At 48.8% G+C, this 25,994-nt stretch overlaps 8 protein-coding genes across 8 annotated transcripts; 6 read left to right on the top strand and 2 right to left on the bottom strand.

Moving 5' to 3' along the window:
- Nucleotides 1-371: 371 nt before the first annotated feature.
- PENARI_c002G03984 (uncharacterized protein) lies at nucleotides 372-3,829 on the top strand (the record flags this gene model as incomplete). Its single annotated transcript, XM_022627411.1, has 5 exons — nucleotides 372-603; nucleotides 782-1,035; nucleotides 2,792-2,920; nucleotides 2,971-3,129; nucleotides 3,182-3,829. The coding sequence occupies 5 exons, from the start codon at nucleotides 372-374 to the stop codon at nucleotides 3,827-3,829; spliced, it is 1,422 nt and encodes a 473-aa protein (XP_022492460.1).
- A 2,023-nt stretch (nucleotides 3,830-5,852) lies between these two features.
- PENARI_c002G12299 (PQ-loop repeat-containing protein) lies at nucleotides 5,853-7,195 on the top strand (the record flags this gene model as incomplete). Its single annotated transcript, XM_022627983.1, has 5 exons — nucleotides 5,853-6,006; nucleotides 6,141-6,175; nucleotides 6,595-6,724; nucleotides 6,886-6,934; nucleotides 6,985-7,195. The coding sequence occupies 5 exons, from the start codon at nucleotides 5,853-5,855 to the stop codon at nucleotides 7,193-7,195; spliced, it is 579 nt and encodes a 192-aa protein (XP_022492728.1).
- A 658-nt stretch (nucleotides 7,196-7,853) lies between these two features.
- On the top strand, nucleotides 7,854-10,212 carry PENARI_c002G03746 (response regulator; the record flags this gene model as incomplete). Its single annotated transcript, XM_022627385.1, has 2 exons — nucleotides 7,854-9,117; nucleotides 9,167-10,212. 2 exons carry the CDS (start codon nucleotides 7,854-7,856, stop codon nucleotides 10,210-10,212), a joined length of 2,310 nt encoding a protein of 769 aa, XP_022492945.1.
- A 2,438-nt stretch (nucleotides 10,213-12,650) lies between these two features.
- PENARI_c002G03016 (uncharacterized protein) lies at nucleotides 12,651-13,643 on the bottom strand (the record flags this gene model as incomplete). Its single annotated transcript, XM_022627339.1, has 1 exon — nucleotides 12,651-13,643. The coding sequence occupies one exon, from the start codon at nucleotides 13,641-13,643 to the stop codon at nucleotides 12,651-12,653; it is 993 nt and encodes a 330-aa protein (XP_022492720.1).
- A 25-nt stretch (nucleotides 13,644-13,668) lies between these two features.
- PENARI_c002G07630 (uncharacterized protein) lies at nucleotides 13,669-16,474 on the top strand (the record flags this gene model as incomplete). The annotated part of the gene is made up of 4 exons (XM_022627660.1): nucleotides 13,669-13,822; nucleotides 13,908-14,931; nucleotides 14,979-16,015; nucleotides 16,062-16,474. The coding sequence occupies 4 exons, from the start codon at nucleotides 13,669-13,671 to the stop codon at nucleotides 16,472-16,474; spliced, it is 2,628 nt and encodes an 875-aa protein (XP_022492189.1).
- A 1,480-nt stretch (nucleotides 16,475-17,954) lies between these two features.
- On the top strand, nucleotides 17,955-18,440 carry PENARI_c002G00430 (uncharacterized protein; the record flags this gene model as incomplete). Its single annotated transcript, XM_022627164.1, has 4 exons — nucleotides 17,955-17,967; nucleotides 18,020-18,147; nucleotides 18,209-18,378; nucleotides 18,434-18,440. 4 exons carry the CDS (start codon nucleotides 17,955-17,957, stop codon nucleotides 18,438-18,440), a joined length of 318 nt encoding a protein of 105 aa, XP_022492237.1.
- Nucleotides 18,441-20,110: 1,670 nt separating this feature from the next.
- On the top strand, nucleotides 20,111-22,256 carry PENARI_c002G09458 (uncharacterized protein; the record flags this gene model as incomplete). The annotated part of the gene is made up of 3 exons (XM_022627795.1): nucleotides 20,111-21,501; nucleotides 21,788-21,847; nucleotides 22,025-22,256. 3 exons carry the CDS (start codon nucleotides 20,111-20,113, stop codon nucleotides 22,254-22,256), a joined length of 1,683 nt encoding a protein of 560 aa, XP_022492549.1.
- Nucleotides 22,257-23,925: 1,669 nt separating this feature from the next.
- Nucleotides 23,926-25,270, bottom strand: PENARI_c002G00865 (mitochondrial 37S ribosomal protein mS45; the record flags this gene model as incomplete). Its single annotated transcript, XM_022627193.1, has 2 exons — nucleotides 23,926-24,609; nucleotides 24,815-25,270. 2 exons carry the CDS (start codon nucleotides 25,268-25,270, stop codon nucleotides 23,926-23,928), a joined length of 1,140 nt encoding a protein of 379 aa, XP_022492699.1.
- Between the last annotated feature and the right edge of the window lie 724 nt (nucleotides 25,271-25,994).

Below are 25,994 nucleotides of genomic sequence, written 5' to 3'. Positions count from 1 at the left end.
GTGAATGATAAATCTATGGACACAGACAGCTGCATCGGCTTGAGCCACATATCCTCAAGTTATCTATGGACATAGCAATAAGACTTAAGTTACAGGATCTATTACCCTTTTAAATGTAAACATTACGAGATTTCTCAGGCATCAACTCACTCACGGTAAGCTGTATTCAGATGATGTGTATTATATGGAAGCAAATTCAATTCATAGTAAGATTCTAGAGTAAATAAACATGCGAGAAAGATATCAGAGCGAGGGTATAGATCGACGTTTATCATGTCCCCACAATTTGCCGTGTTTGCACCGACTCCAGCTAGCTCCGACGTTTATTCAACCAGCTCCCATCTCAATCCACCCATTGCTTTTCACACACGATGACACTCGAAAGCGACGCAGTAGCAGGAGCGACTATTGAACTCCTCGAGGCGCGCCTGCGCCGCCTCACCTACCTCCTCACCGGCGCCACAGACTGGACAGGCGTCCCAACCGCGCCCGAGAAACCCACATCACTCGACGAGACAGTCTCCCGCAAACTCGCGCGTCTAGAAAGGGAACTGGAAAGACTGAGCCGGAGCGTTCCAGCTGTGCGAGATGTCCTCCAACTCCGTATGTGCAGGGCAGTGGGGATGTTATCCATCCCCATCCCCACCACGAACCCAATACCTCCCTACACCACACGACATCTATACACCCTCTCTTTTACCCCATCCTCCAGCATCCAACTCTCCCCCAATCCAATCAGATTCTACAAAAGTCCAAACTAACACCCAAACCCCAAAACCAGACGACCAAAACCCAGACCTCTTCCAAAAAACCCCAACAACCGAAATCCCCCAAGGCCTAACAGCCCAAACCCTCACCTCAATAATCCTCTCCTACGCAACCGCCTTCCCAGAAACCGCCTCGCGCCTCACGTCCCTAAACGACCTCCCCATCCCAGACGCAGCAAGCTCCGCCGCCCTCATCGAGCTACAGCCGCAGCTGGACCGGCTTGCGCGGACGCAGGCTGAGCAGGCGGCTACGATCTCCGAGTTGCGGGTGCGTAGTGCGCGTGTGCTACAGCGTTGGTACGATGTTGGTCTTGTTGGGAGTGGAGAGTGTTGGGCGGAGTGGGAGGGGAGACTCGAGGATGTTGAGAGGGAGGTTAGGAGGAGGGAGGTTTTTAAGGAGAGGAGGGAGGGGGAGGTTTAGATCTGGGCTTATCTGGGGATGTGACTAGCAGGCTGGTTTCCTTGCTGTTTCTATAAGTAGCAGGTAGGGCCAGGTGATCATATTTATGGTGGTGGTGGTGGTGGTGGAGGAGGGAGGGAGTGTTGTTTGTTGTTTATTGTTGTTTTCTATGATATCCTCTGATTTGGCGTATGATATGCTGTTATTACATAGGGAAATTCCAATAGTCCTCAATCCTTGAGTCTACATGTACCTGCATATATACATGCACATATCTCGATAAAACATGATGCAAGCCACAAATCTAGCCCAAGAAATCTATCTGATACCGGCTCACCCCAGCCGAGAATATGATATGTCCGACATAAATTACATTTAAATCGGACCTATCTCCTAGATCATGCGCGTCATTTTCGCGTGGAAAGATCGTCAGTATGACTAGTCCCTCATTCCATCGAGGTCACTAGAATGTGCAAATTTACCCCAGATTCTTCTTCGCCCCGCCTCTACAGTACACTAGTCACGAACTACATCTTATATGTGTAGACACCACAATTGACTTTGTAGAGAAACTTTGAATTTATCTAGGTCTGATATCACATTCCTTACCTTGTACCTCATACGGCGACGTTGAGAACGGGCCACTCTACAGTCAAGTACTCCGTACGCACATATGACGCAGATGCCGAGCGGGTCGACACGTGAGTGTATTGCGAGGACTTTGTGTACCTATGTGTGCCTGTTATTAGGAAATGGTAGTTATGGATACCCAAACACGTATAGGTAGGGCAGGGTAGGGTACAGGAAATGAGTAAGAGACCCATCGTGAAATGACGATCGGGTCGAGCCAACTCCATGGTGGGTCGTGGAGCAAGTTTTGCGGGAAATTAGGGAGTGAGGTCCAGAACATAATGGGTCACTGTCAAAAATTGAAGCCCTAAATCAGCCTTAATATTAACGTTAGCGTATAGCCATGGACATGTATATGTAAGGTTAATCTGTAAGACGAAGAAGAAGAAGATGTTAGGAGAGAACACGGAGGCCTCGTCATCCCGATCAACATCGCGGGTGACTAATACGATATTTATAGATCAAGACAACAAGATCGAGTCCTTACTCTTGGGAAATACTCTGTAGATGAGATTTAAATATTAATTTCCAGTACATCCATGTTCTTAATTCTTAATTCCCAAAATAAAATAAATCGGTACTGTAAAACCAAGTCTCGACTCCAGGGGCGCGTCTGTGTGTTGGGGCTCCACACTTGTACCTGGCACTTTTCCTCCTTTTCACTTCTCCTCTTTCTTTCAATCCCGTCATTTTTCATTCCCGTCACTCTTTTCATCTCGATTTCTTCACATTTACTTCCCTTTTTTACCAGCCTGGTGCTGCTTTCCGCCTCTCTCTCTGTAAGGGGTTTTCTGTTCTACCTCTTCCGTCTCTGGCGTGAACCCACTTGGTCTTTGTCTCAAAGGTACCTTCCTCCCTTGACATCGGATCGCGACTTCCACCCTTTCATTGAAGTTTGACATTCAGCTAACCAAGACAGTCGCTCTTTCACCATATACCAAACGATCATCTTGCCCTCTACATATATACAATCACTCTGTCATTTCATCAATAGACATCTTTCATGGTCACTCCATCAACTCCCTCGTTCCACAAGCCCCCGAATACACACAAGATGGGCAAATTCCGCCCCAGCAACATCCTTGGCGATCCATTCGCCCTCGCCACCATCTCCATCTCCATCGTATGTCCTTGTCCTCCGATGTGACCGATCCACACTAATATTCAGTCTAGCTGGCATGGCTGATCGCATTCGTTTCATCGATTATTGCCGATGTGCAAAATACCAAGTATCCCAACTACTCATGGTGGGCCAATAGTTATATGTTCTGTGTCATCATTGGTCTGATTGTGACCTTTGGCACCGACACTGGCCACGTCTACGGCGTCGCGGTATGATTGTCTCTAAATTGCGGCTTGCGTGGCCATGCTGACATTGTTCTAGATCGTGGGATATCTTGGCTGTGGCCTTGTTCTGACTTCGCTGAGCGCAAACAACACCATCTACGAATCCCAAGGCTCAATGCAAGCTGCGGGCGCCGGTTTCATCCTGCTCTCCATGGTCATCATCGTCTGGATCTTCTACTTCGGCTCCACGCCTCAAGCCTCGCACCGCGGATTCATCGACTCATTCGCCCTCAACAAGGAGCAGCCCCCAGAGCCATCCTACCGCGGCAGCCGGCCCATGTCCAGCGCATTCGGCGCCCGCCCGGAGACCGTGGCCACCAGCAACACCCCGCAGATGTACACCTCAGCCCAACTAGGTGGCTTTGAGACCTCTTCCCCCGTTTCCGGCTACCCCGGTGGTGCGCCCGGCGCTGAACGAAACTCCTCTGCGCCTCGTTTCGGCACCCCAAGCGGTGCCCCTGGCAATGGCGAACAAGAAACTGGCGAAGTGCCCCAGCCGACCGATTACCCCTACCGCGCGAAAGCAATCTACTCGTACGATGCCAACCCGGAAGATGCGAACGAGATCAGTTTCGCCAAGCACGAGATCCTCGAGGTATCGGATGTCAGCGGCCGATGGTGGCAGGCTCGGAAATCCAACGGAGACACCGGCATTGCACCCTCCAACTACTTGATCCTTCTGTGATCAGAGTTTGTACGGTTGATGTCTGTCTTCTTTTCTCGAGCTTCCCCTTTCGCAAAACCTGTTTCCCTTGATACCCTTTGGATCCTCTCTCCACCTGTGTGTGTGTGTATTTTTTGGTTCCCCTAACGTGATGTCTTGATGGCCTCCTTTGTTACATGTCTATTTTCTTTTCTTGGAACGTATTGTTGATCTGGGTTTATTGGATTTCTCTTTTTGTTTATTACAGCGGGTGGTTATCCCGAGTCTTTCTTTATGCTCCTTTTTGTGGTTTTTGGTGCTAAGTTATCTCGTTCTCATGTTGGATATATTGGCAAGGATTGACAGATCTTAATGCCATGATTATTTCTGCATGAACGAAAAGTAACATGTTAGGATATATGGTCAGCACTTTGTGCGAGCACAATGCATTACTTTTCGATAATTCTACGCGCACAGCAGATTTGATCTAGACCAACCGTGGGTACATTCGAGGTCCAGTCCCTGATTCGGGGAAAACCGTGGCTCGACTGTCTCTCAACCTCGGTTCAGCTGATCCACTGTGTACTCGTGTCGAACCATAGTGTGAACCACAGGCAACTATCGAGTATGAAATCAGTACTTCAGGCACGAAATAGACATGTCAAATCTAAGCGGGTAGCCACGTGCGGGGTGGTATGTGCGCCGGAGAATTGAACAAGGAACTCAAGCACAATCTCAACTACATAATCCCCGTCTAATCTTCAAAGTTATATAATGAACCAATCCATATACCCTCCGATGTATACCTAAAACTACAAGTTAAGCTAAAGCCATCTCAAACGAACCTTCTAACAAACCCATTATCTTTCACCATCCTACAAAGCCCCTCCTACCCCACCGCAGCTCCACTCTAAACCGTTAGTAGAATCAATTGACAGCCAAGAGAGCGAGACTAGACCAGACAAGACAAGATAACATAAGCAAGACAAGACAGACCAGGAATAACCTTGCAAACCGGAGAAATCAAGCCTACACTAACACTAACCGCTGCACCTGCAGCCACCTCTTTCTCCGTCTATTACCCCCTCTAGTGCTAGTCCGTGAGCCCGGATCTCTCCCCTTCTTCCAATAAGCATCATTGGAAGATTCGAGGGTTTGTCCTGGGGAAGCTCTGGTTTGGATATTCCGAGGGTGGTTGAATCCATATCTCATATCTTAATGTATACTATACCCTCCCTCTGTGTCTCTCTTGTCTCTTCTTCGTCCACCTTACAGACAAACTCAAGATAACACCCATAATCACACACCTCGTACTAATGCACCACCGATGATCACCGAATAACAGTCCAACACCAACTGGGTCCGGCGTCTAGACATTCACCGCTGCATTGCTTGCTTTCAGGCTTTCGTTTTCTTTCCCTGTTCTTTTTCTCATTACTTGTCTATTTCTATTCCTAATCCTATTCCTGGTCTCTTTCCTATACTCTTCCTCTGCACAATCGCCTCTATACTTCCAATCTGCTGCATACTGTATACCCATCCCGTCCAAAGACGGAAATCCTCAGGTCCCCTCCCATCGGGACAAACCTAGACCCAAACCTGAACAAGATATTCCGTCAACGCAGACGCCTGCATCCCGTCACGGACTGTGACTGGTTACCTCGAGATCAGGTGTTCACGCGCGACGCTTGTTTTGCAGGGCAGGTGAGTGGAAGGGAGTCGATTGGATTGGATTAGATTGGGTCTCTTGCTGATCTATTTGGTCCTGTGTGGCTTAAGTCTCCGGTTGTGCATCTGCCTCTGTTGCGTTTTGGGAAGATACTGGGTTCCATTCTGGAGGTCTGTCTCGCTGTTGGTGTGTGAGTTCAGGTTATTATAAGTATCGTCTCATATCGCTGGCTTGGGGTAGTGGTATAGTATTGACGTTTCAAAGGTCTTCGTTGTATACAGGGTCTTTCTTTTTATATTCTATTCTACGGGCCCCAAGTCGAGTCTGGGTTGCTATCTCACGATATCCTCAATATTCCTCTCTACTCGATATCCATACCGGCCATACCAACCCACAATGTCAACCTCGAATATAACCCTATCATCCAACATCCTCGGCACAATCGGCACAGTCCTCTGGTGCATCCAATTAATCCCTCAAATATGGCACAACTGGCGCCGCAAGAACACAGATGGATTTCCTGCTTCGATGATGTTTCTCTGGGCATGCTGTGAGTAATTGATCTTTCCTAATCTGCCTCTAATCTAGCTCTGGTATCAACGGAGATATGTCTAAAAAGCACAATTTGAAAAAGAAATATACCCTCAATGTGGAATTGCCTTTTACTCATTGTGGTTCATGCAGGTTCCGTGCCAATGGGAGCATATCTGATTCTGCAGGTGAGTCTTGTCTCCATTCTTTGGGGAATGGTACTGAAACAGTACTTATGTTACGTTGTTTGCTTATTTATGCCATCTCGTTGCGTAGCAAGTCAATATCCCATTACAGATCCAACCCCAGATCTTTGGGTTCTTTTCGCTTGTTAGTTGGGGTCAGATTCTCTATTATAATCAGTAAGTGGGTTTCGTTTTCTTGGGCTTGCTTGTTTTCGGTGCGTTCTTGAATTTACTGCGTGCGTGGTTGCTGATCTTTGGTTTTAATAGTGACTATAGCAAGACCAGGGCTGTTTTGGTTTGCTCGGGGATGATTGTTTTGTTTGGGGGGTTGGAGGCTCTTCTGATTCTTACTTTGAGGGTATGGTTACTGCTTCTATTGTCCTTTTTATTTTCTTCTGTGGAGGTCTTACTTTGGATGATAGATTCCGTATAACAACGGTGTGACATGGCCTGATATTGTGGTTGGCGTTGTGGCTACTCTCTTTCTCAGTGCGGGTCTGTTGCCGCCGTACTTTGAGCTGTGGAAGAGAGATGGGCGCGTTATTGGGTTCAGTGAGTTATTTCTGCTCTTTCAGTTCTTGGGATAGACATTTATTTTGATAGATTGGGTCTTTTTGTCGATTGATACGTTTGGTGGACTGTTTTCTCTCTTCGCATTAGGTACGATCAACCCGAGTCCCAGAATATTCAACAAGATGCTAATGTGGACACAGCGGCTCAAGGCTCATTTGATATCTTGGGAGGGATTATGTATATCTTGGTGTAAGTTTTCATTTAACTAATTTTTCCGTTCAATACTAAGAAACCTGCAGGGTTGTTCTCGAGGCGGGAATATATATCAGCCACATCATCTGGCGCATTCGATATCGCAAGCTGCGCAAAGAGGCAAAAGCCACAGGCATGAGCATTGATGAACTACTTTCCATGGATGGAAACAATACTCGAGACACGCAGGACCTCGAGAAAGGGGTTATCCCTGGTTCTGAGGTGGCTGAGAATCAGACACGAACGGATATGAAATAAGGAACATCAGATGATGGAAGAAATGATCCTATTGCAAAGTGTTGATTGCCAAAGAAGTTTTGTGATCTATCATATAGTTAGATTGTGAATAGACGCTGTTTCATGACTCGCGTTTTTATGCCTTAAGGCCGAAGAGTAGGAAGTTGGGGCCCAAATTCTAGTGGCACTGATGAACACTAGCGAGCCTACCGTGTATGAAACACTGGTATGCAGGCTATCCATGTCAATTCTTATAGCCTGGCTTTATCTATGACCCGAAAGTGACTCGACAATTCATCAAAGTTACTAGACACTTTGGCGTCCTACAGGTCAGTAATGCTCATTGCAGCCCCTTAGCTTGATTGTAGGGGATGGAAATCACCTATATAGCGTAGTTTGTATTACATCAACTTGAATGTAATCAGGCTAAAGTGTAAGTGTTGGGCAGAAAGACAATTGAAGCTGTACACAAGCGGTGAATCCCCGAATAAGTTAGTTGAAGCAAATCACAGGTGTCTCAGTGGCCATAGCTTGATTGAACGCTAACTTTAGTTCCTGTGTGACTTGCACTTACCCCCTCTCTCTCCTCTCCAGACCTTGGAGAGTGCACATAATTACCTCTATTCAGAGCAACGATTCCCCTATTTTCATTCTCAAGAATGGCTTGAGAACTGCCACGATGCCAGACAGGTTGTCGCGTCTGAAGGCGAAGCTGTTACGACGATCACCAATCCCAAAAGCGGACGAAGCGGATCCCGTCCACCCTATCTCAAACTCTCCCTCTGCTCCGCAGCTTGTCGACTCCAACAAATCCCCGGCATATAGCATCGTCTCCTCGCCAGATTGTTCCGATGCCATCGGCCCTTCGAGCGAACGCCAACCCCTATCGCTAGGACCGAACGAACCGGATTCCACGCCTTATTCGGACCGACAGCCAACGCCCGAGAACCGTACCTGTACATCGTCACCTGAAGCGCATACCTCTTCGCTACATACTCCCCTCTCGGACCCTTCATCCCCCCTCGAAACACCTCCGTTCCCAACCCCTCAGCATTCCGACAGCACCTCCTTCCAGTCCACCCACAAGGTTCAAGCCTCAACGCCAGCTGGGAACCAGTTGACACCCACCCTCAACACCGTTGTTGAGTGGCCTGCATACGACCGTAGACCTTCTGCGCCCTATTACACTCCTTCGTCGAGCAAGCGACCTAGCCTTGCGATCCGCCGTCAATCTCTTCTGCCAGCGTCACATCAACACTTGATTAGTGGTCTGTTGGAGGCGAACATCTTCTCTGCACTAGGAGACCAGATTAGCGATTTTGCTCCCGCCCCTCCACGCGAGATGATACAACGTCGGGTTTGGGTCAAACGGCCTGGTGGCTCGGCCACCTTGGTGCCGTGCACGGAGGACGCGGTGGTGGATGAGCTCCGCGACCAGGTGATCATGAAATATGTCAATTCGCTAGGGAGAAGCTTTGACCCGCCGGATATCGTGATCAGAATAGTGCCACGAGAAGGATCAAATCGACAAACCCACCCGGAACGTCTCTTGAGCCCGGAGGAAGTTCTGTCATCTCTACTCGATGCTTACTATCCAGGAGGGCAGAAAATCGAGGAAGCGTTGATGATTGAAGCGCCGACGCGCCGAACACCAAAGCCATCACCGCGTCATTCAATTTACTCCCATCATCACTCTGAACCTGGCGAGCATGGCGATTACTTCCCCCTCATGCCCGTCAACCCCACCTCCAGCAGCCCGGCCGCACATCCGCACCCAGTTCCGGCGGCGGCAGCGAGTGCACCCTCAATATCCGTACTCAACACCGGGGTAGTTCCTCCGCTGCCATCTCCGGGAAATCGCAGACGGCATCACCAACGCCCTCCGCTGACGCGACACGCAACGAACTCACCTACGATTCATGGCCATATTCCCATCGTTACAGGTATGTTATACAGTATCTCTTTGCTTGGAATACTAATTGACATCCATAGAAACCGGCGTTTCCCCTCACTCTCAGCCTCCTCCAACAACAACCGCTCCTGCTGGTTCAACCCCCCCAGTACCCGCAGCAGAGTCCCCGCAAGTTAAATCACACACTCCCCCAGCAGTATCATCCCCACGCTCTGTCCGCAAAGCCAAAGCGGCAACCTCCCCCGGTGCAGTCTTTGGCGGATTGATTGACGGTACCGTTCCCCCAATTAACGTCCTCATTGTGGAAGACAACATCATCAACCAGAAGCTCCTGGAAGCTTTCATGAAGAGATTGAAAGTGCGCTGGAAGTGTGCGGCAAACGGCGAGGAGGCCGTACGGAAATGGCGACAAGGCGGTTTTCATTTAGTGTTGATGGATATCCAGCTTCCTGTCATGAACGGACTAGACGCAACCAAGGAAATCCGACGTCTTGAGCGCCTCAATGGCATTGGTGTCTTCCCCAAGACAGCCTCTGGACGCTCTAGTGTGTCTAGTACAGCTTTGCTGGATAGAAGACCCGGTCTCCAGCGAACTCTCAGTGAAGGTGACGCTTTGCCAGATTTATCACTTTTCCGGAGTCCAGTCATTATCGTCGCTCTCACAGCCAGCAGCTTGCAAAGTGATCGACACGAGGCCTTGGCCGCTGGTTGCAACGATTTCTTGACCAAGCCTGTTGGTTTCCCTTGGCTAGAGCAGAAGGTGACAGAATGGGGCTGCATGCAAGCCCTCATTGACTTTGAGGGCTGGCGGAAATGGCGAGGCTTCATGGATTCCCCTCGATCCACCTCCCCAGCCATTGACACCGCCGCCAGCCCAATGCAAGGTGGTCACCGCGCCGAACCTGCCCAAAAGGACCCTGTCTCACCGTCCAGCGCTCGCACGGCTTTCAAGAAACAAAACTCAGATCAGCTTGAACCCAGAGGCGGCCTTCCAGATTCCGCACAAATTATGCGGGAAGATTCATGGGGAAGCGGCAGTCCTGATAGTGTAGATTCGCCTTCGAGTCTACAAACCGCACCTGGAGACCCTGCGCCAACAAGCGAGGACAGTAGCGCTCCCGAATAAACCATTATTCGGAGAGTCCCAGGCCTCAGCTCCGGACTTGTTCCCTATACTCTTGCAACGATCTTTCCAATATGTTTGATTCTATCTGTCTCTTCCTTTGGATACCCCGCATAGCAACGTCTTTCTATCCCCTTCTCACCCACCCTTATCGTGTGGTAGCATAGGCGCACTTCGAGCTTCTCAGGTTCAATCGCCATTTCTTGCCATTTGCCTCGTCTGTTGCATGGAAATATCTAGCCACTTTTGGCTGCATACGCATCTGCCTGCGCATCTTTTCTTTGTTATGTTTTGCTTTTTGTCTGTTTGTCTTACGGTGTCCTATTCACGGGTCTTGCATCCATCTACCTGCTGTGGGCATACTCATGTACACGAATGAGATGTCCTAATGCTTCGATTTCATTTCCTCTTTCATTGTATAGTCTTCTACAATTTCTTTTCCACCCCCCAAGTTGATGGCGCTAGGCTTGGTGATCGCTTCTATCTTGTATTTAGTTCATTATATGCTCCAGGGTGCTGTGAGTCCTTTGCTTATTAGTTCATTCATCTATCTAAGCCAACTCTACTTTGTCAGTGACCTTTATCATACCCTTGCTTGCCGCTCCATGTAGTATTATACGCTACGGCAGTCTATTGCAGCCACTATGTCAAACCAAATTCTGCCGGCAGCAAATTAGCATACATCCCTAGTAAGTCACAGCACTACGTAAGGTATAAGTCTCTACTTAGGTGACGTGTATAGGTACCTATACATAACAGAAAACCTCTGGGCGACCAAAGGCCAGTTCCGGCCCTCTTCGCACAAACACGTTTTGTTCTCTATTACCACATCATGTTCCGTGCTAGGAACACGATGTTCATGTAGGTATTAGAAAGGTCGACAATCGACAAGTAGAGCCATTCTACTGTTCTACTTTGGAAGGACTAAGGATATATAAGGACACTCATTCATGTATCTAGCTTAGTTCTTCATGTTCAATCATACATTGTTACTTATGTCTACGGTTCAGAACCTTTGGTGACTCGTACAACTTGGTTATAACTTGATAACACTACGAATAGATCTATACCCCGGTATAGGTTAGTTTGGTGCTCTACCTAGCATCGCTCCTCGATAACCCTCAAAAGGACTTATCCCGTATAAGGCCTATTAGGCAACGGTACGGTTGACAGACAGATCGTTGACGTTGGAAGCAAGGAAGCATTTAGGCATGTATAACCCAGGAATCTTCTGACATAGCGAGGACCCGATAGTCGTGCGTAACATTAGATAGGGAGGTCCCGATAGAAAGAGCCGGGACTACACGGGTAACCGCGGATATTGTGGTATACTCGGACGCCTCGGGACTGCATAGCCATTTAGGCGCCATAGCGGCCGTGCTGAATGACTCACTACAAACAATCGATAGCATATAAGTGTAGGTTGGGCATATGGATCGATGGTCCGTACACGCCGCCGAGCTAATTGGGATCCTATACATCCTTTCCAGGAATGACGTCCTGACGGCATTACTTGCCATCTGTATGAATCGAGCTCGGAAAAACCAGCAGACCAACAACCTCCCCTCCTCACTTGGGGTGTCCGTGAATCTGCGCAGAAAATTCCACCCTAGTCTTCCGGAAAGCTACCTCGGAAATACCATCATCCCACTGGTCGTCGATATCGATCCTCCAACGGTTCACTCAACCCCAAGATGTGGGACAACTCCCTTGCATGCAGATCTGAATGAACTCACGACTTTGTCTCTCCGGACCCGGAAAGAATTGATTCTTCTCGACCACAAAACTTATATGGCAGGACTAATCTCTTACCTTCGAGAGCAATCTGACTGGGGGCAACGAGTATGAGATTTACAGATATAACAGTGAGCATCTTGAGACACCTAGAGATCAACGGTCTTGACTTTGGCTCGGAGATAGGCCGTGTCAATAGTTTTGATGTGCAGTCAGGAATGTACCCTGGTATCTGCGATATTTTGCCAACCTGCGGCAGTAACATGAATGATGCGGGGGGAATGAATCTTAGTGAAGCCCCTTGGGATGTTTGTATTGCGCTGGAGAATTCCGCGTGGAGCGCTTTTATGGAAGATGGCCTGATGTTATAGGCCTCGGATAGGATATAGAAAGCTGTGTGTGAAAATCCAAATGGCAACCGGCGGCTGTGTGTGGAAGTAGCCCCATTTCCAGATACAAAGAAAAGACTTTATCATAATAATTCAAGGAAAACGAACAAAAGGGATACAGAAAGCTGTATAGCTCTATCCCACGGGGGGTGTCTGCAGCCAGTATCAGAGAGGGATTGTGACAAAGTTATCCGTTAAACCTTCCTCTTAGTCTACAGTGACAAATCTGACTTCTGTGCTAATGTTGCACCTCTCTTACAAATATGCCGTTTTGAAAGCGGCTCCGCTTTAAATGTTGGACTTCTGACCTACTGTAAGTTAGCTAATTGGTAGTGTGTCGATGCGGATGGGAAGGAAATTGAGACAAGCCCCCAGAATGCTTTCAATCCCAGAAAGAGGGAGCCCACTGCGTCCGTTGACTGTTTGGCCGAAAACAACCTCTTTCTTGTGAGTCAGTTGGCCAAGCACTAGGGCCCCCGCTGCTTTGATCAACGTGGCCATGGTGATTCCATCCGGAGGCTCACAGGGGGACGTGACAAGTGCTTTTGCGTCTACTGATTCGAAATCCTCTGGGTTGGTTGCTCGGTCCTCAGTATCGAATTTGCAGTCCTGTAGGTTTGTCATAGTAGAACCTTCCAGGTATTTGCGCCAAAAGGCGTAGCTGGCCGTATGATCTTGCTGGGCAGTACACTCGACGTAGTCAGAAAACTGTAGGCTGAAAGAGAGAGCGCCTCCACCGTAGGCTACGGCGAGGTCCTCAGTGAGAGTTGACAAAGAAAGACCATCGTATTGGGCATGAGACAGCCGTAAAGTTAACGCATGTTGATTTGCTTCGGTGTTGGAGACAAGTATCAACCGAAAGGGGAGAAGATCCATTGGTAGCGATTGGGAAGAAGAATGGCTCCAGAGCTTCTCGGCTACCGCAGACACCTTGCGAGCGGTCGTAATACGATGTAGCGGTGCTTTCATGTGTGGTAGAGTAACTTGAAGAATGCGACGGTCGTTCTGGGTGAAAAAGGTTCGCAGTATGCTGTGTTTCTTTACTACCATGTCGCACGCGGCCTGCAGGCGGTCGAAATCCAAACTGCCCTCCAAAATATAGGCAAACCAGTCAAAGCAACTGCGATCAATGAAAAACTTCTGGATCTCGCTCGCTGGGAGAATCAGTGGTGTCTCAGGGCAGGAGTCCAACAATGAGGTGTGATCACGGAGATAGGAGAGACAGGTTGTATGGGCCTCATCGTGCACCAGGCACACCGGCTTTCGGCGAGTACCCGAGGTGTTGTTCAACACTCTGGCGCTCTGGGCCATTTCGCGCAAATTTGGGGTCGTAAAAATGTCTGATACCGTCAGACCCAATCCTTTGATGCGTGCCATTGCAACAGCCCGCATGGCGACGATGGAGTCACCCCCCAGGGACCAGGAAGTCGTCATCAGGTCCCAGTTGATTCGGGTCGAGTTGAAGAAGGTCTGCCCAGATTTGAGCAAGAGTCCGCTCTGCATTGGACTCTAGTACACCAGGGCTGTTTCCGCTGCTGTCTTGCACCGCAGTATGTGCCTTCAGCTGATCCCAAGTCATTGACACCGTAACCACCTTCCGTCCGACTCATGCTGTCCTCACGCCTTCCTTCATGCGCTCGCTTGATCCCAAGGATCTTCCATCGCTCCGAGCACTCATGCTGGGTGGCGAGCCAACACAGCCGTCGGAAATTGCCGCCTGGAGTCCCTACATGAAGCTGATGATCGGATATGGGCCAGCCGAGTGTGGTGTGACTCACCTTCGGTACTACAGTGAGAGCCCCAACGATCCGTACAATTCCGTCGGCTTCCCAACGGGGGGTGCCGCCTGGCTGGTGGTCCCTGAGGATCCGGAAAAGCTCCTTCCCATCGGCGCGGTGGGCGAGTTGTTACTCGAAGGCTCCTTTGTCGGACCGGGATATATGCATGACGCGACAAAAACCCAGGAAGCCTTCATCGCGGAGCCCGGTTACGTCCGAAAGCTCCGTCGTGGCCCAAGTCGCGTATATAGGACCGGCGACCTGATGCGATACAATGTGGATGGGTCCCTGAGTTTCGTCGGGCGAATGGATTCCCAAGTCAAGATCCGTGGCCAGCGGATCGAGCTGGCTGACGTTGAGACTCATCTGGCGAAGTGTTTCTCTTCTCCTGTCCAGGTCGTGGTCGAGCTCGTCTCGCCGGAAGGCCATGGAGCACCCTTTCTCGCAGCATTTATCTATGTCCCCGTCGAAAGCCACCAAGACACCATTCCAGACGCTGGAGCGACGATCGCAAGCTGCAATGCCTTCTACCAGCCGGAACGAGGTTTCGACGAGCGGGCAACCAAGGCTCTCGCCCTGCTTCGTGACTGGTTGCCTCGCTTCATGATCCCGTCGATGATGATCAATCTCGCACACATGCCACAAACATCTAGCGGCAAAGTGGACCGGAAATACCTTCGAAAGACATTGGCCGAGTTGCCAGATGAAGAACTCAAGCAGTTCCGCGCCACAATTGAGAAAAAGCTCTCGGAGCAGCCACCGAGATGGAAAACAAGATTCAGAGATTCTGCGCCACAGCCTTGCAGATCCCATGCGACGAGGTTGGTCTCGACGACAGCTTCCTCCAACTCGGTGGCGACTCCATCAGTGCGATGTATATGGTGGCAGAAGCCCGCAAGGACGGAGTCGCAATAAGCGTGGCTGATATTCTGGACAATCCTCGCTTGTCCAAGTTGGCCGGTCATGTAGCACCCCACAATGGCTCCTTTGCCAGCAATTCCAAACCCTACAGCAGTGCTGCTATTAAGCCCTTTGCGCTAGTCAACGATGGGGCTCGAGCAGAGGCCACGCGTGAGCTAGTACAGCTGCAAATTGTGAAGCAGGAATCGCAAATTGCTGATATCCTGCCAGTGACTGAAAGTCAGCAGTTCTTCCTCACTCGGTGGACCCCATTCTTTGCCTGCTACTTCTTAACTGGGTTTGTTGATGGGAGACGCCTTCGTCGTGCTTGTCAAGCTGTTGTGTCTGCTCACAGCATTCTCCGCACTGCCTTTATACAAACGCATCACGGGTTGCTCCAGGCAGTCCTTCAGGACGTTGACCTACCATTTTATCAGACCACCACGGTGGAGGACCTGCTGACCTACTGCGATTCGATCTGGCAGAGCGACTCGGAAATATCATCCACGGTTAACGCTGCGCCGCTCCGTTTTGAGCTTGTGTCGCGATCTGCAACCGAGCACGCTTTCATCCTCCGTGTCTCCCACGCCCAGTATGATGGTCTTTCGCTGCCAACTCTGATGGCTGCCCTGGCAGAGGCGTACACAGGGGACGCACCGGAGGCAATAATGAATTTTGCCAGCTATATGCACCTTCGCTCCTCGCAAGATCATACGGCGACATTCGACTTCTGGCGTCAGTATCTGCTCAACTCCTCCGTACGCCCATTGGACATTTCCACAAACACCCCACCTCTGAGCCCGAGTAATGTCTCCAACTCTTCTCGCATTACAGCTGGACAGAGTATTCCCATGCCCAGTCTCCCGGCGGGCCTGACCGTCGCAAGCCTTGTCAAGGCCGCTGCAGCCTGGCTCTTCACCCGGCATACCCGTCAACACGACATCGTCCTGGGCCAAACAGTGTCCGGGCGCAGCATGCCCATCGCAGGCATCGAGAAGATGCTCGGTCCGTGTTTGAATACCATTCCATTCCGGGTCAAGCTGCAGCCCAGGTGGAGTGCTCTCGATCTTTTGCAGCACGTTCAGAAGCAATGAGTCTGCGACGTTTGCGCATGACTACGTGGATCTCGCAGATATTGTCCACACCAGCACAGACTGGTCGCAGGATAGTTCTATTCCCTGTATTATTCAACATCAGAATGTTGCGCGGGCTTCCACTCTCTCATTACCTGACGTTGAGTGTACCTCGTCTGGCTGGGCATATTTCATCCCGCAATCCGGGATGTGGATTTTGTCCTCGCCGCAAGACTCCAAGTTACAGGTTATGCTGTGTGCGTCTGAGGAGTCCATGTCGCTGGAAGCAGCCAGATCCTGGGTCAAGAATCTCGCGACCGCTATCACTATTTTCGCAAGCCAGCCTGACATATTGTTGGATGATCTTCATGTGGGGGAAGATAATTTCTGATCTTTGGACCGTTGAAAGCTGCGCCTTTCGGCTATTTTTTGTTTGGCATTATTTTCATTGCGATCGGAGCATTGTTGAAGATGTATAGTACGAGAGAAATGAAAAACGTGAGTTGGTTGTTGGGCCATGGGTAAAAACACTTGACTAGTATCTGTATACTGTGAAGACTCCGTCCTCGTCAGTTACCTAGGTATCCATAAACAAGTGTCTGTAGACTTGGAAGTAAGGTTGTGATGCGCTCCTATCAGAAGACTGAATTTTATTTAGAACCCTAGAAGTTGACTTTCTTCTTTAACCACCCCTTGTCTGCCAAGAGAGGGTAGCCTTTCGAAATATATCCGTTAATGCTTTATTACTGTCACCCCCGTGTCATAGAGATATATATTCGCTCACTTGGAAAACCTCAAAATCGTCCATCAGATAACGCAATTGTGTATGTGAAATAATATTGAGCATTACCTGTCACTTGGGCAGGATTGGCCGACTGAACGCAGCATTTCTATGTAAGGTTCTTCTGGATTTACCAGACAGAGATTGATCGAGCTGCGCCACCAACTCGTGCGAATCAGCATGCATATTCAATCACGGCCTTTACCGTCCTTGCTTTGAAACACATGGCTGCGACCTGGCAATTCAAATACCCAAATGTCAGGGAATCGTATGAGTAGCGCCGAGAGTAGGTTGAAGGGTACGGACACTAAGCCGTGAAGTATTACCTACAACCAGCAGCTCCGAGATCCAGGCCAGCACTCGTACATCTGCAAGGAGATCGGTCGGGCTCAGCTGAATCTGGCTCCCTCGTGCATATCCGGCCTAGCTGGGCTAGCTCTGTGATCTGCGCAAGTTGAGTCGTTTATTGAATACCATACTATTGAAATATTACTTTTTCTAATTTACGACCTGGGAACCTAGTATGTTGACGTGGTTTCATTGGTAGATTTAGATCGGCGCATGCAGCATCCTCCACTCAGTGGCAACAAGTTCACAGATGCAGTAGTTTGCATAAATATGCAATGCAATACTGAACCCACAGACAATACATCAGAATCATTATAGCAATATTTTGATTTTTGGACTGGTATCGGAGGATTGCTGGCCAGATCGTGAACGCTGACCGCAATTTGGTCGCCGCAATTGTCTCACAGTAAAATGAACAATCACAATTTAAAGCAGGAAAAGAAACGAAATGTAAGGAGAAAGTTAGCTGGACTGAGTCAACATGGGCTAGTAACGGTAGACCCCGTAACTGCTGGAATGTGTCGATGGCAAATTAAACGGGCATCGAGGGAGCTGCAGGGCAGGTCACAGCCTACGTACATCAACAAATGAAAAGACTGGATCACAATCCTGGTTCGCCGAAATAATCAATAATCATAGCATTATAAAGGAACAAGGAACAGAAATCGAGGGCGCAGAGAAAACCTGAGGTTCCCTCTTCTTAACCGTGGGTTGAATACCAGTGGACTTACTAGCTCTCATCATGTTCCACAGTGGTAGGCAGGCCCTTTCATTCTTGCGATACTCAATCCTGCTTACGAAATAAAGTCCTTCTAGTGCGGCAATCTAGGACCAGCCATGGTGCCTACAAGATAGGCCAGGTTGCGAACCCAACACTGTCTGATTACGAGAGGAAAGATCGGATGCCTTTCAGTTCGACTGCGGGTATATTTGCAGTAAGTGATAGGATTCATTTGGCTTTCCAATGCGCATGCTGACTATATGGTTTCAAAACAGGTGTCGGGGTCCATACACATGGAAACTATGGAGATGGAGGTCACTTTAGAAGTGTATGGAATGAACCTCGGTATCTTTCACGGATACGCCGGCCAGCCCTTCAAGATCGCCTTGGATCTAAGTATGGTGAAGGGTGGTATTGAGCTACGATTGACTGGTTTTGAGGAACTGTGGCTTGATATCGATACAAAAGTCTTTCAAGTGGCTGAGGATGGCCCAGGGCAGTTTATAGAATACAGGAAATCCCATCTTATCCTGGGAATGCCGGGTATTAGGTGCGCACCTTGGCTTTCCTCTGGTTCGGATTTTTAGCAAACAGCTGGTGCCAAAAAAAAGGCACAGTGTGCTTTACAGGATCGTTATCAATCAAATTGAAACTATTTAGGTAATGAGTAAACCTAGTCGTGGGCCGTAAGCGTTGCCATGAATATAGCAAATAAAACAAGCGGCCTTTCTACCGAAAGCCAAGGGCGAAGGCCATGGCTGCGTGGCGTCTCTGTTCTTTCCCATTCAGCCCATCAATTGGACTTAGCGTAAAAGTCTGACAGGCAACGGTACGGTTGAGAAACAGGTCGTTGACGTTGGAAGACAGAGAAGCACAGACAAGTATAACCCAGGATTCTTCTAACATAACGACGACCAATTAGTCATGGGTAACACAGGAGCAATTCAATGATGCTGTATCATTCAACGTAAAGAACAAAAACTGAGGAAGGGAAAGGAGAAGAGTCAGGAACGGGAAGAAGAGGCCTAGGAACCGTAATATTCGGTCTAGGAGACTATCTAGTATGTAACAAATGATTGGTGGCTTGTGCCATATATTAAACATCAGCACCCCCCTACGTTCTTTTTTATCTGCCTACTAAGCGACTTTGCTAAGCATGCTTAGATTTATTGTCACTATGGTAAGTATATTGCCGAGACTCTCCTATTCTATCTTCGCATGCGAGGCCAGGCTTTCTTTCAATAATCAACCTGCTTTACCCTGATCTCTACCTATGCGTTGCTGTTGGACTTCAGAATATGGCGTGGAAGTTCTATCTCATCTTCATTCCATGGGTTGCCATAGAGTTTATCGTCGTTTACTTCGTTTATTCGGAAACTAAGGGATATTCACTCGAAGAGATCGCGCTCCTTTTTGATGGAGAAGACACAATTCCATTCGAAGATCACTATCTTGCGAATGAGAAGGAGGTTGGTGTCGAACACTCCGAAATCATTAACAAGTAGTTCCCTTGTTTCGAACGCAAATTTTATTATGAAGGCTTTGTACAGATTTTTGGGATGTTTCATAACTAGCTATCATAACAACAGTCTGTATCAAACGCTGTAGGTACTATGAGCCAAATCTACAGCGCGAAAAGATGTAGTCTCTATTAGGTAAAGTGCTTTTTGTGAAGATATCAAGACAAGAAGAGAAAAAGCAAAGAGAAGACAGGATAATTCCCTTGCTTCTAAAACCGAAGATCCGAGCCTCGTTCCTCTGCGGTCGTTGGTTGCTCGGAGATCGACGATAAACCGCGAAGATCGACGCAGCACGTGGCGGAGATCGACAATAAAACCTCATAAGTCCGAGTCTCGGATCTCAATAGATCCGAATGCCATGACGATTCCTAAGCTTCTCGTGTATCGGGGTCAGTGCGCTAGTAAGAGACCAATGTCAGACATAAGCATTGACAATATTTGCTGTCTTTGATGACGCCAAAATCATACGTTGCCGGTTTATGGCCCCCAACTATGCATATGCTCAGCCCCGGGGGCTGGCTCGGCCCCTCAGCAGCAGTCAAGGCTCGTAAGCCCAGCAGATAAAGAAGGCCCATCGTCTGACATTGGACGTTCATTCACACAACACAAAACCACAAGCTCTAAATACAATTAACTATCACCACCCACCCACCCATCATGTCCGACATGAAGCCAGCAACCTCAGCTCTAGAAACATTCCTGAAAGCCAAGTCGATAAAATATACCCTTCCATTTTCAGATGAATACACCCAAGCACGCAAAGTCTTCAGTGCAAGCCGCCCCGACAATCCACTAGCAATTTTGTATCCCCAAACCGCAAGCGAGATATCAACCTTGATAAAATATGCCAAAGCCAACGCCCTTCCCTTCACCCTCCGCACAGGAGGCCACAACCTAGAAGGCCGAACACTAGTCGAAAACGCCTTGTTGATCGACCTCCGGGCCTTAAACAAAATCTCCATATCCGAGGACCGACAATCCGCAACCATCCAAGGCGGGACCCTCCAAGAAGAAGTAGGCAAGTACCTCTGGACCGAAGGCCTTGGCACACCCATCGGCGCAGTCCCATCAGTCGGCTACGTCGGCTGGGCCATGTACGGCGGGTACGGGCCCTTCTCTTCGAACTGGGGTCTAGGCGTGGACCAGATCCTAGGCGCGACGATCATGAACCCAGACGGGGAAATAGTCACAGCAGACAAAACAATCCTGCAGGGAATCCGTGGCGCGGGTGGTCTCTTCGGCGTCATTCTCGATCTCACGGTTAAGGTCTACCCACTGCCCAATCTCTTAGCCGGTGGCATCTTCTTTGAATCAAGTGATATCGAGAAGACTTTCGTTGATTTCAATGCAGCTTATCAATCACTCCTCGATACAGAGAGTCTGCCTCCACAACTGACACTCCAACAAATGGTCGTCAACGCCCCGCCTGGTCGTATGTACGGCGTGAGCTTTGTCTGGAGTGGAAGTGATGTGCAGGAGGGCCAGCGCTGGAGTGACAAGATAGCGACTCTCGTTCCTCTTATGGTGAATACGGTTGCTGCTACGACGATGCCAGAATGGCTTGCTGGCAATGGGCACTTGGTTCCTGCGACTGTGTATGGCTCAGGTAACTTTACGCATAGTGTGCATTCTATCTCTCCGGCTGTGGCTAGAGTTATTGGACGGCGTTTGCGGGATATGCCGCAGGATCCGGGGACTATGTTGTCTATTCATCAGTTGAGGGGGCCTTCGGCTAAGCCCCAGGACCATGCTTCTGTTTTCGTTGCTCGGGAGCCGCATTTCATGTTGGAAATTCTGGGGTATGCCACGGTTCAAGAGGTTACGGTTGAGGCGGAACGTTGGGCGGAGGGGATTCTTGGTGAGATGGGGGCTGTCGAGCCTGAGAATTTGTTGGCTACGGCTTATGTTTCATTGTTTAATACTCGGGGGAAGGAGGCGGATGAGGTACTTGAGAAAGTCTATGGGTCTATGGCGACTGTAGTGAAGGACCTTAAGCTTGGCTTTGATCGAGATAATGTGTTTAGTTTGACGGTGCCGGCATTGGAATAGTCAGTTCGAGTGATATATCTAGGACATGTGGGATATTGCCAGCTTCTTCTCACATTGGTAATTACCTTGTGGACTATGCTAGGCCTATCAACGTTCAATTGTTATACTGTGTTATCATCAAGTATCCACGCTTCTCTTGTTGGTATTCTAAGACTGCAGTGCATAAATGGATTATTCGTGATATAAAGCGGAGGTTTGACGTAGAAGAGCGATTGCTATAAATTATAGGACTACATCCAAGGATAATAGAGTCCGCTTTTTCCTTTGGCCCCTAACATCTTATAGTCAGTCTCAGATCCAACTACTATACTATAAAGACTGGTCATTGTCCGTACAGATCTTCAGGTTCGTTCAAGTCTGCAGGAGAGATGTAAGAGTTTGGAAAACGGGTTGACGGGTTACTTGCCTCTAAAAGGTTTCCATCAGTTGACGGACTCGCAGCCGGATCTGTGATACAGGGATGTTGGACAGGAAAATACTCTAATTTGGGGAAACTCATTGACAAGCGCCGAGTATAAACAGACCGATCAAAGAGCTCAAGGGTATCGACAAAGTGTTTGCGGAGGAAGGTCAAATGGAAAAGGCCACTATCAGCGTCCCGAAGAAATATGCAACCAGTTTCTGGGACGAGTATCGGAATGCCTGGGTGCAGGAAACGGGTCGATACACTGTTTTGGTCGGGGTTTCCAGCGACGACACTCCACTTTCAGCTGGCTTTGATGTCGCTCAAACGGTGTGGTGGAACGGCCTATGATTCAAGCAGCAAAAGATACGCCACCTTGAGCATAGATAAATACCATTTGATAAGGGATTCCATATAAATGAAGACTGTCGTGCCTATAACTAGATGTATACTCCGACAGCCATAGTCCAAATCAAAATAATTACTTCTTTCCAACTACAGGGCAAGACCCAGCCAACCAACCCATAGTAATTGAAAACATGCGCAACTACACATAAGCAACAAAGAAAAGGTAAAAAAAACGTTGTCTCAGCCATAAAAGAACAACACATGACAGTAACACAAAGAACCCTCGACCCCGAAAAGGAACAAACGATCACCACCAAGTGACCCCAACGCCCCCCATCAAGAGACAGATCTACATACTTTCCCTGAAGGAGACAACTCTGCAGTAGAGCGTAGATCAGCCCCTCCACCTAACCAATACCTATAACCCCAAGTAAATGGATCCAAATCATTCGCAGACAAGCATGCTAGTCGAGTGTCAACCATGCAAGCTGCAAAGAATACCATATTGGGTATCAGCACATGATATCCAGCCCCCATCGTTATTCTTCAATTCTTTTTTTCCCACCGAATTCCGCGCTTTTAAGCCGAGTTGCATGGGGTCATCTGATAGGGTCATTTCATTATCCTAAGAGGGGGGATTGCATTGCATGTACATGGAATTCCAGCTGCATGTGATTGTTTATCGTGGTTATTTAATGCTGTATCGCGTGTTCGTGTTCAGTCAGTCCTTTATCTTCTTTGGTTACGACTTGCTCTTGCTCCTGCTTTGATCGTGATCTTAATCTTGATCTACGAGTGATATCCATATTCTATACTACAGTCAATATCTTATATCTCATATCCCAACGCTAAGCAGGTTGATGTCCCTCCAAGCTCACAACGACAACCTTATCCATAACCCCGCATCACCGCCAACATCAACGATGCAACCTACATCTTCTACACCTTCCAAGTCAAATAACGGCTGGTTCCATAATGTCCTAGCATCCATCGGGAACCTCTTCCAGGGTCCGAATTCACACTTCGAGTCGGAGTCTGAGTCCGATGCTGTCTCGGGTTGGGTTGGGACGAGGAGGGGTGGGAGATGTCGGTCTGTTGGGGAGGCTCATTGATTATTGAAATGATATGGATATTGATATGGATCTTTGGGCTTGTACTGCTTCAACTTCGATTTCGAGTCCTACTTTGGACTTTGGGAATTGGACCTCTTGCGTGAGAGCAGAGATACGCGCTACATCGGCTGGGGTTGATGTCCTGATGCGTTCAGTTCGATTACCCAGAATGGATTCCGCATTTCGACTCTGTCTTTCTTTTTCTGTTACTGTTGGCAGGGCGCTGGGTATTGTGTTTCAATCCATATTTCGGGGTTTACTTACTTGCTTCTCTGATGAAGATATCGACATTGGATTACCATCCCATTCCATCTGTATCTCGTGCTTTGATCGGAGAGTCTACTATGACAAACTATATCTACTTAGTGATAGATCTGGCAATATAAATGAATATCCAGACAGTGAGAGTCAAATAATTTGGTATAGATACATAGCGATTAGACAGCCCATGATACAAGTGTATGCATACAATTGCATACAATAAAAGTACAAAAGCCCGACACAGCCGGGACGATGCTCAAAAATGAGAAGTATACAACCGACAATCGACAGTCAACCGCTCAAGCGTCAACACGAGTCGGGATCTTGACTGTGCCACGAGTGCGGTCGTTGTGCGGCACACCATAGCGACGACCAACAGCCCACGGAGCACGGCCATTAGCACCAGTAGTCTCCTTCGTGAACTTCGTATCCTGGATACGGTAATCGAAGCGCGAGTCAGTCGGAGACACTGTCGTCTGGCTAGCGTCGCGACGAGCCTGGGCGCGCTGGCGAGCCTCCTGCTCGAGACTCTCCTGGCGCGCGAGTCGCTCAGCGTGGCGGTGTTGAACGGTGTGGCGCTCGTTCGGGTGTGCGATGCGGTCGCGCTCGAGGCCGATCATGTGTGGGTGCGGGATACGCACATCGGCGGGCTGAAGGATCTGGCGGGCCTTTTCGCCCTTGCCTACCCACCCGATTGATTTGGGGTCTTCGATCACTTTCTGAGCTAGGTCGTATGGGTGATGAATCTCGGCGGCTTCTTCGTGGGTTAGGGCTGGGGCGCCGGAGAAGACGCGGCCGGCTTCAACTCGGTTGAAGGAGCGAGATTCAGGGACGGGGTAGAAGATTTGGGTTCCTGTTAGGGGGTGGGCGGGGAGGTCGTTGATGGACTCGTGGTATTGTTGGCGCTCGCCCTTGTCGGCGAGGGGGGTCACGGGGACCATTTCGTGGATTGCCCGTGCGTATGGAAGTGCTAGAGGTTTGCCCTGGTTTGGTTTGTCAGTTATGGTTCGGGCCAAGAGTGACAGATATCCAAAAGTATAGTTGTAGCGCAATTCAGTTAAAAAAGGTAAGTTGTAACCATGTCGGTGTCTTCAAGACTAATCGAATTTTTTTTGACTCATCATATGCGAGGGCGAAGGAAGGAAGGTCCAAAAGGAAAAGAGAAAAGGAAGAGAAAGAGATTCTTACCTGTGAGCGCTGCCTCTTCTCCAATTCCACCAGTCTCACGACGGCAGCAATACGCTTCATATCAATTCCAAGCTCCACGCTGACAGCACGAAGACTCTGCTTCTGGGTCACGACGCGTTTATAGATTTCTTCGCGGAGACCCTCACTGAGGATACTCTCACTAATGAAGTTTGGGTTGTTGGGGAATGGCCGATTTGAATCATCATGACCACCCTGTTTTAAGCGGGTTAGATAATTGGTCTCTCCAGGGACATGGTGCTTCAATCCAGCACCGGCGGTGCTAAGCCATTCGAACATCTGCCGACGGAGCTTTGTTTGAGAGGCTGTCGTGGCAGAGAACTGACGTAGGCATTGTGAGGAGGATGAAGGAAGGGAGGAGGTTGTGGAGGATGAGGTGGTGGTGAGGTAGGGGAGGAGGGTATTGGACACACGCCCGGTCTGTACCCGGGGTGGCATCTTGGGAAAAGTGAGAAAAATGAGGGAAAATATGAGAAGGGGAATCAAGGAATAGAATAGGAAACGCTGTGAAACAAGAAAGGAAACACTGTTGCAATTGAATGCAATTGGAAGATGGGAAGTCGGACAGCACGGGGAGTGTTTGGTGAGAAGAAACTTTTCGGTAGTGTTATCACGTGACCGTCTCCACGCGAAGCTCCGATCAAGAGACTAGACAGTACATACTAGAGGTATATGCCTGCTTTTTTATTATTATTGGCCATTGCTGGAAACCAGTTCATTGTATGAAGTACATCGACATCGAAGCAAACTTATCAATATCATACCACCAAGCAAGACGGGTAAACAAACATAGACAACGTGACTGCCCATGATATCTTCATATCCCGCAAAGAGCATGGGTAATCAAAAGCGAATGACTGTGCAAGAGCCGTCGAGAATGCATCAAAGATCAACGTGAGCAAGACATCCACCGCTAAGAGAGAAATCGCAAAAAAATATCATAACCAACGCCGGGGACAGTATGTAGTCAACGTAAGCCGATGTCATGTCCTTCCATAGCTCATGCCATTGAGTAGAGAGATATTAGAAAGAGAGCTAAAGAAAGCCACATAAGACCCTTCTTTTTCATACTTGCATAGAAATAGAACGCATTGCAGGGTAAATCAGCAAAATCCATTCCGATCCTCGCACGACGATGCATCGAAAAAGATCCAGGGATAGA

The sequence above is a fragment of the Penicillium arizonense genome (genome assembly GCF_001773325.1).
Source record: "Penicillium arizonense strain CBS 141311 chromosome Unknown PENARI_contig002, whole genome shotgun sequence".
Classification (NCBI taxonomy): Eukaryota; Fungi; Ascomycota; class Eurotiomycetes; order Eurotiales; family Aspergillaceae; genus Penicillium; species Penicillium arizonense.
This window is presented reverse-complemented; position numbering and strand designations above follow the sequence as displayed.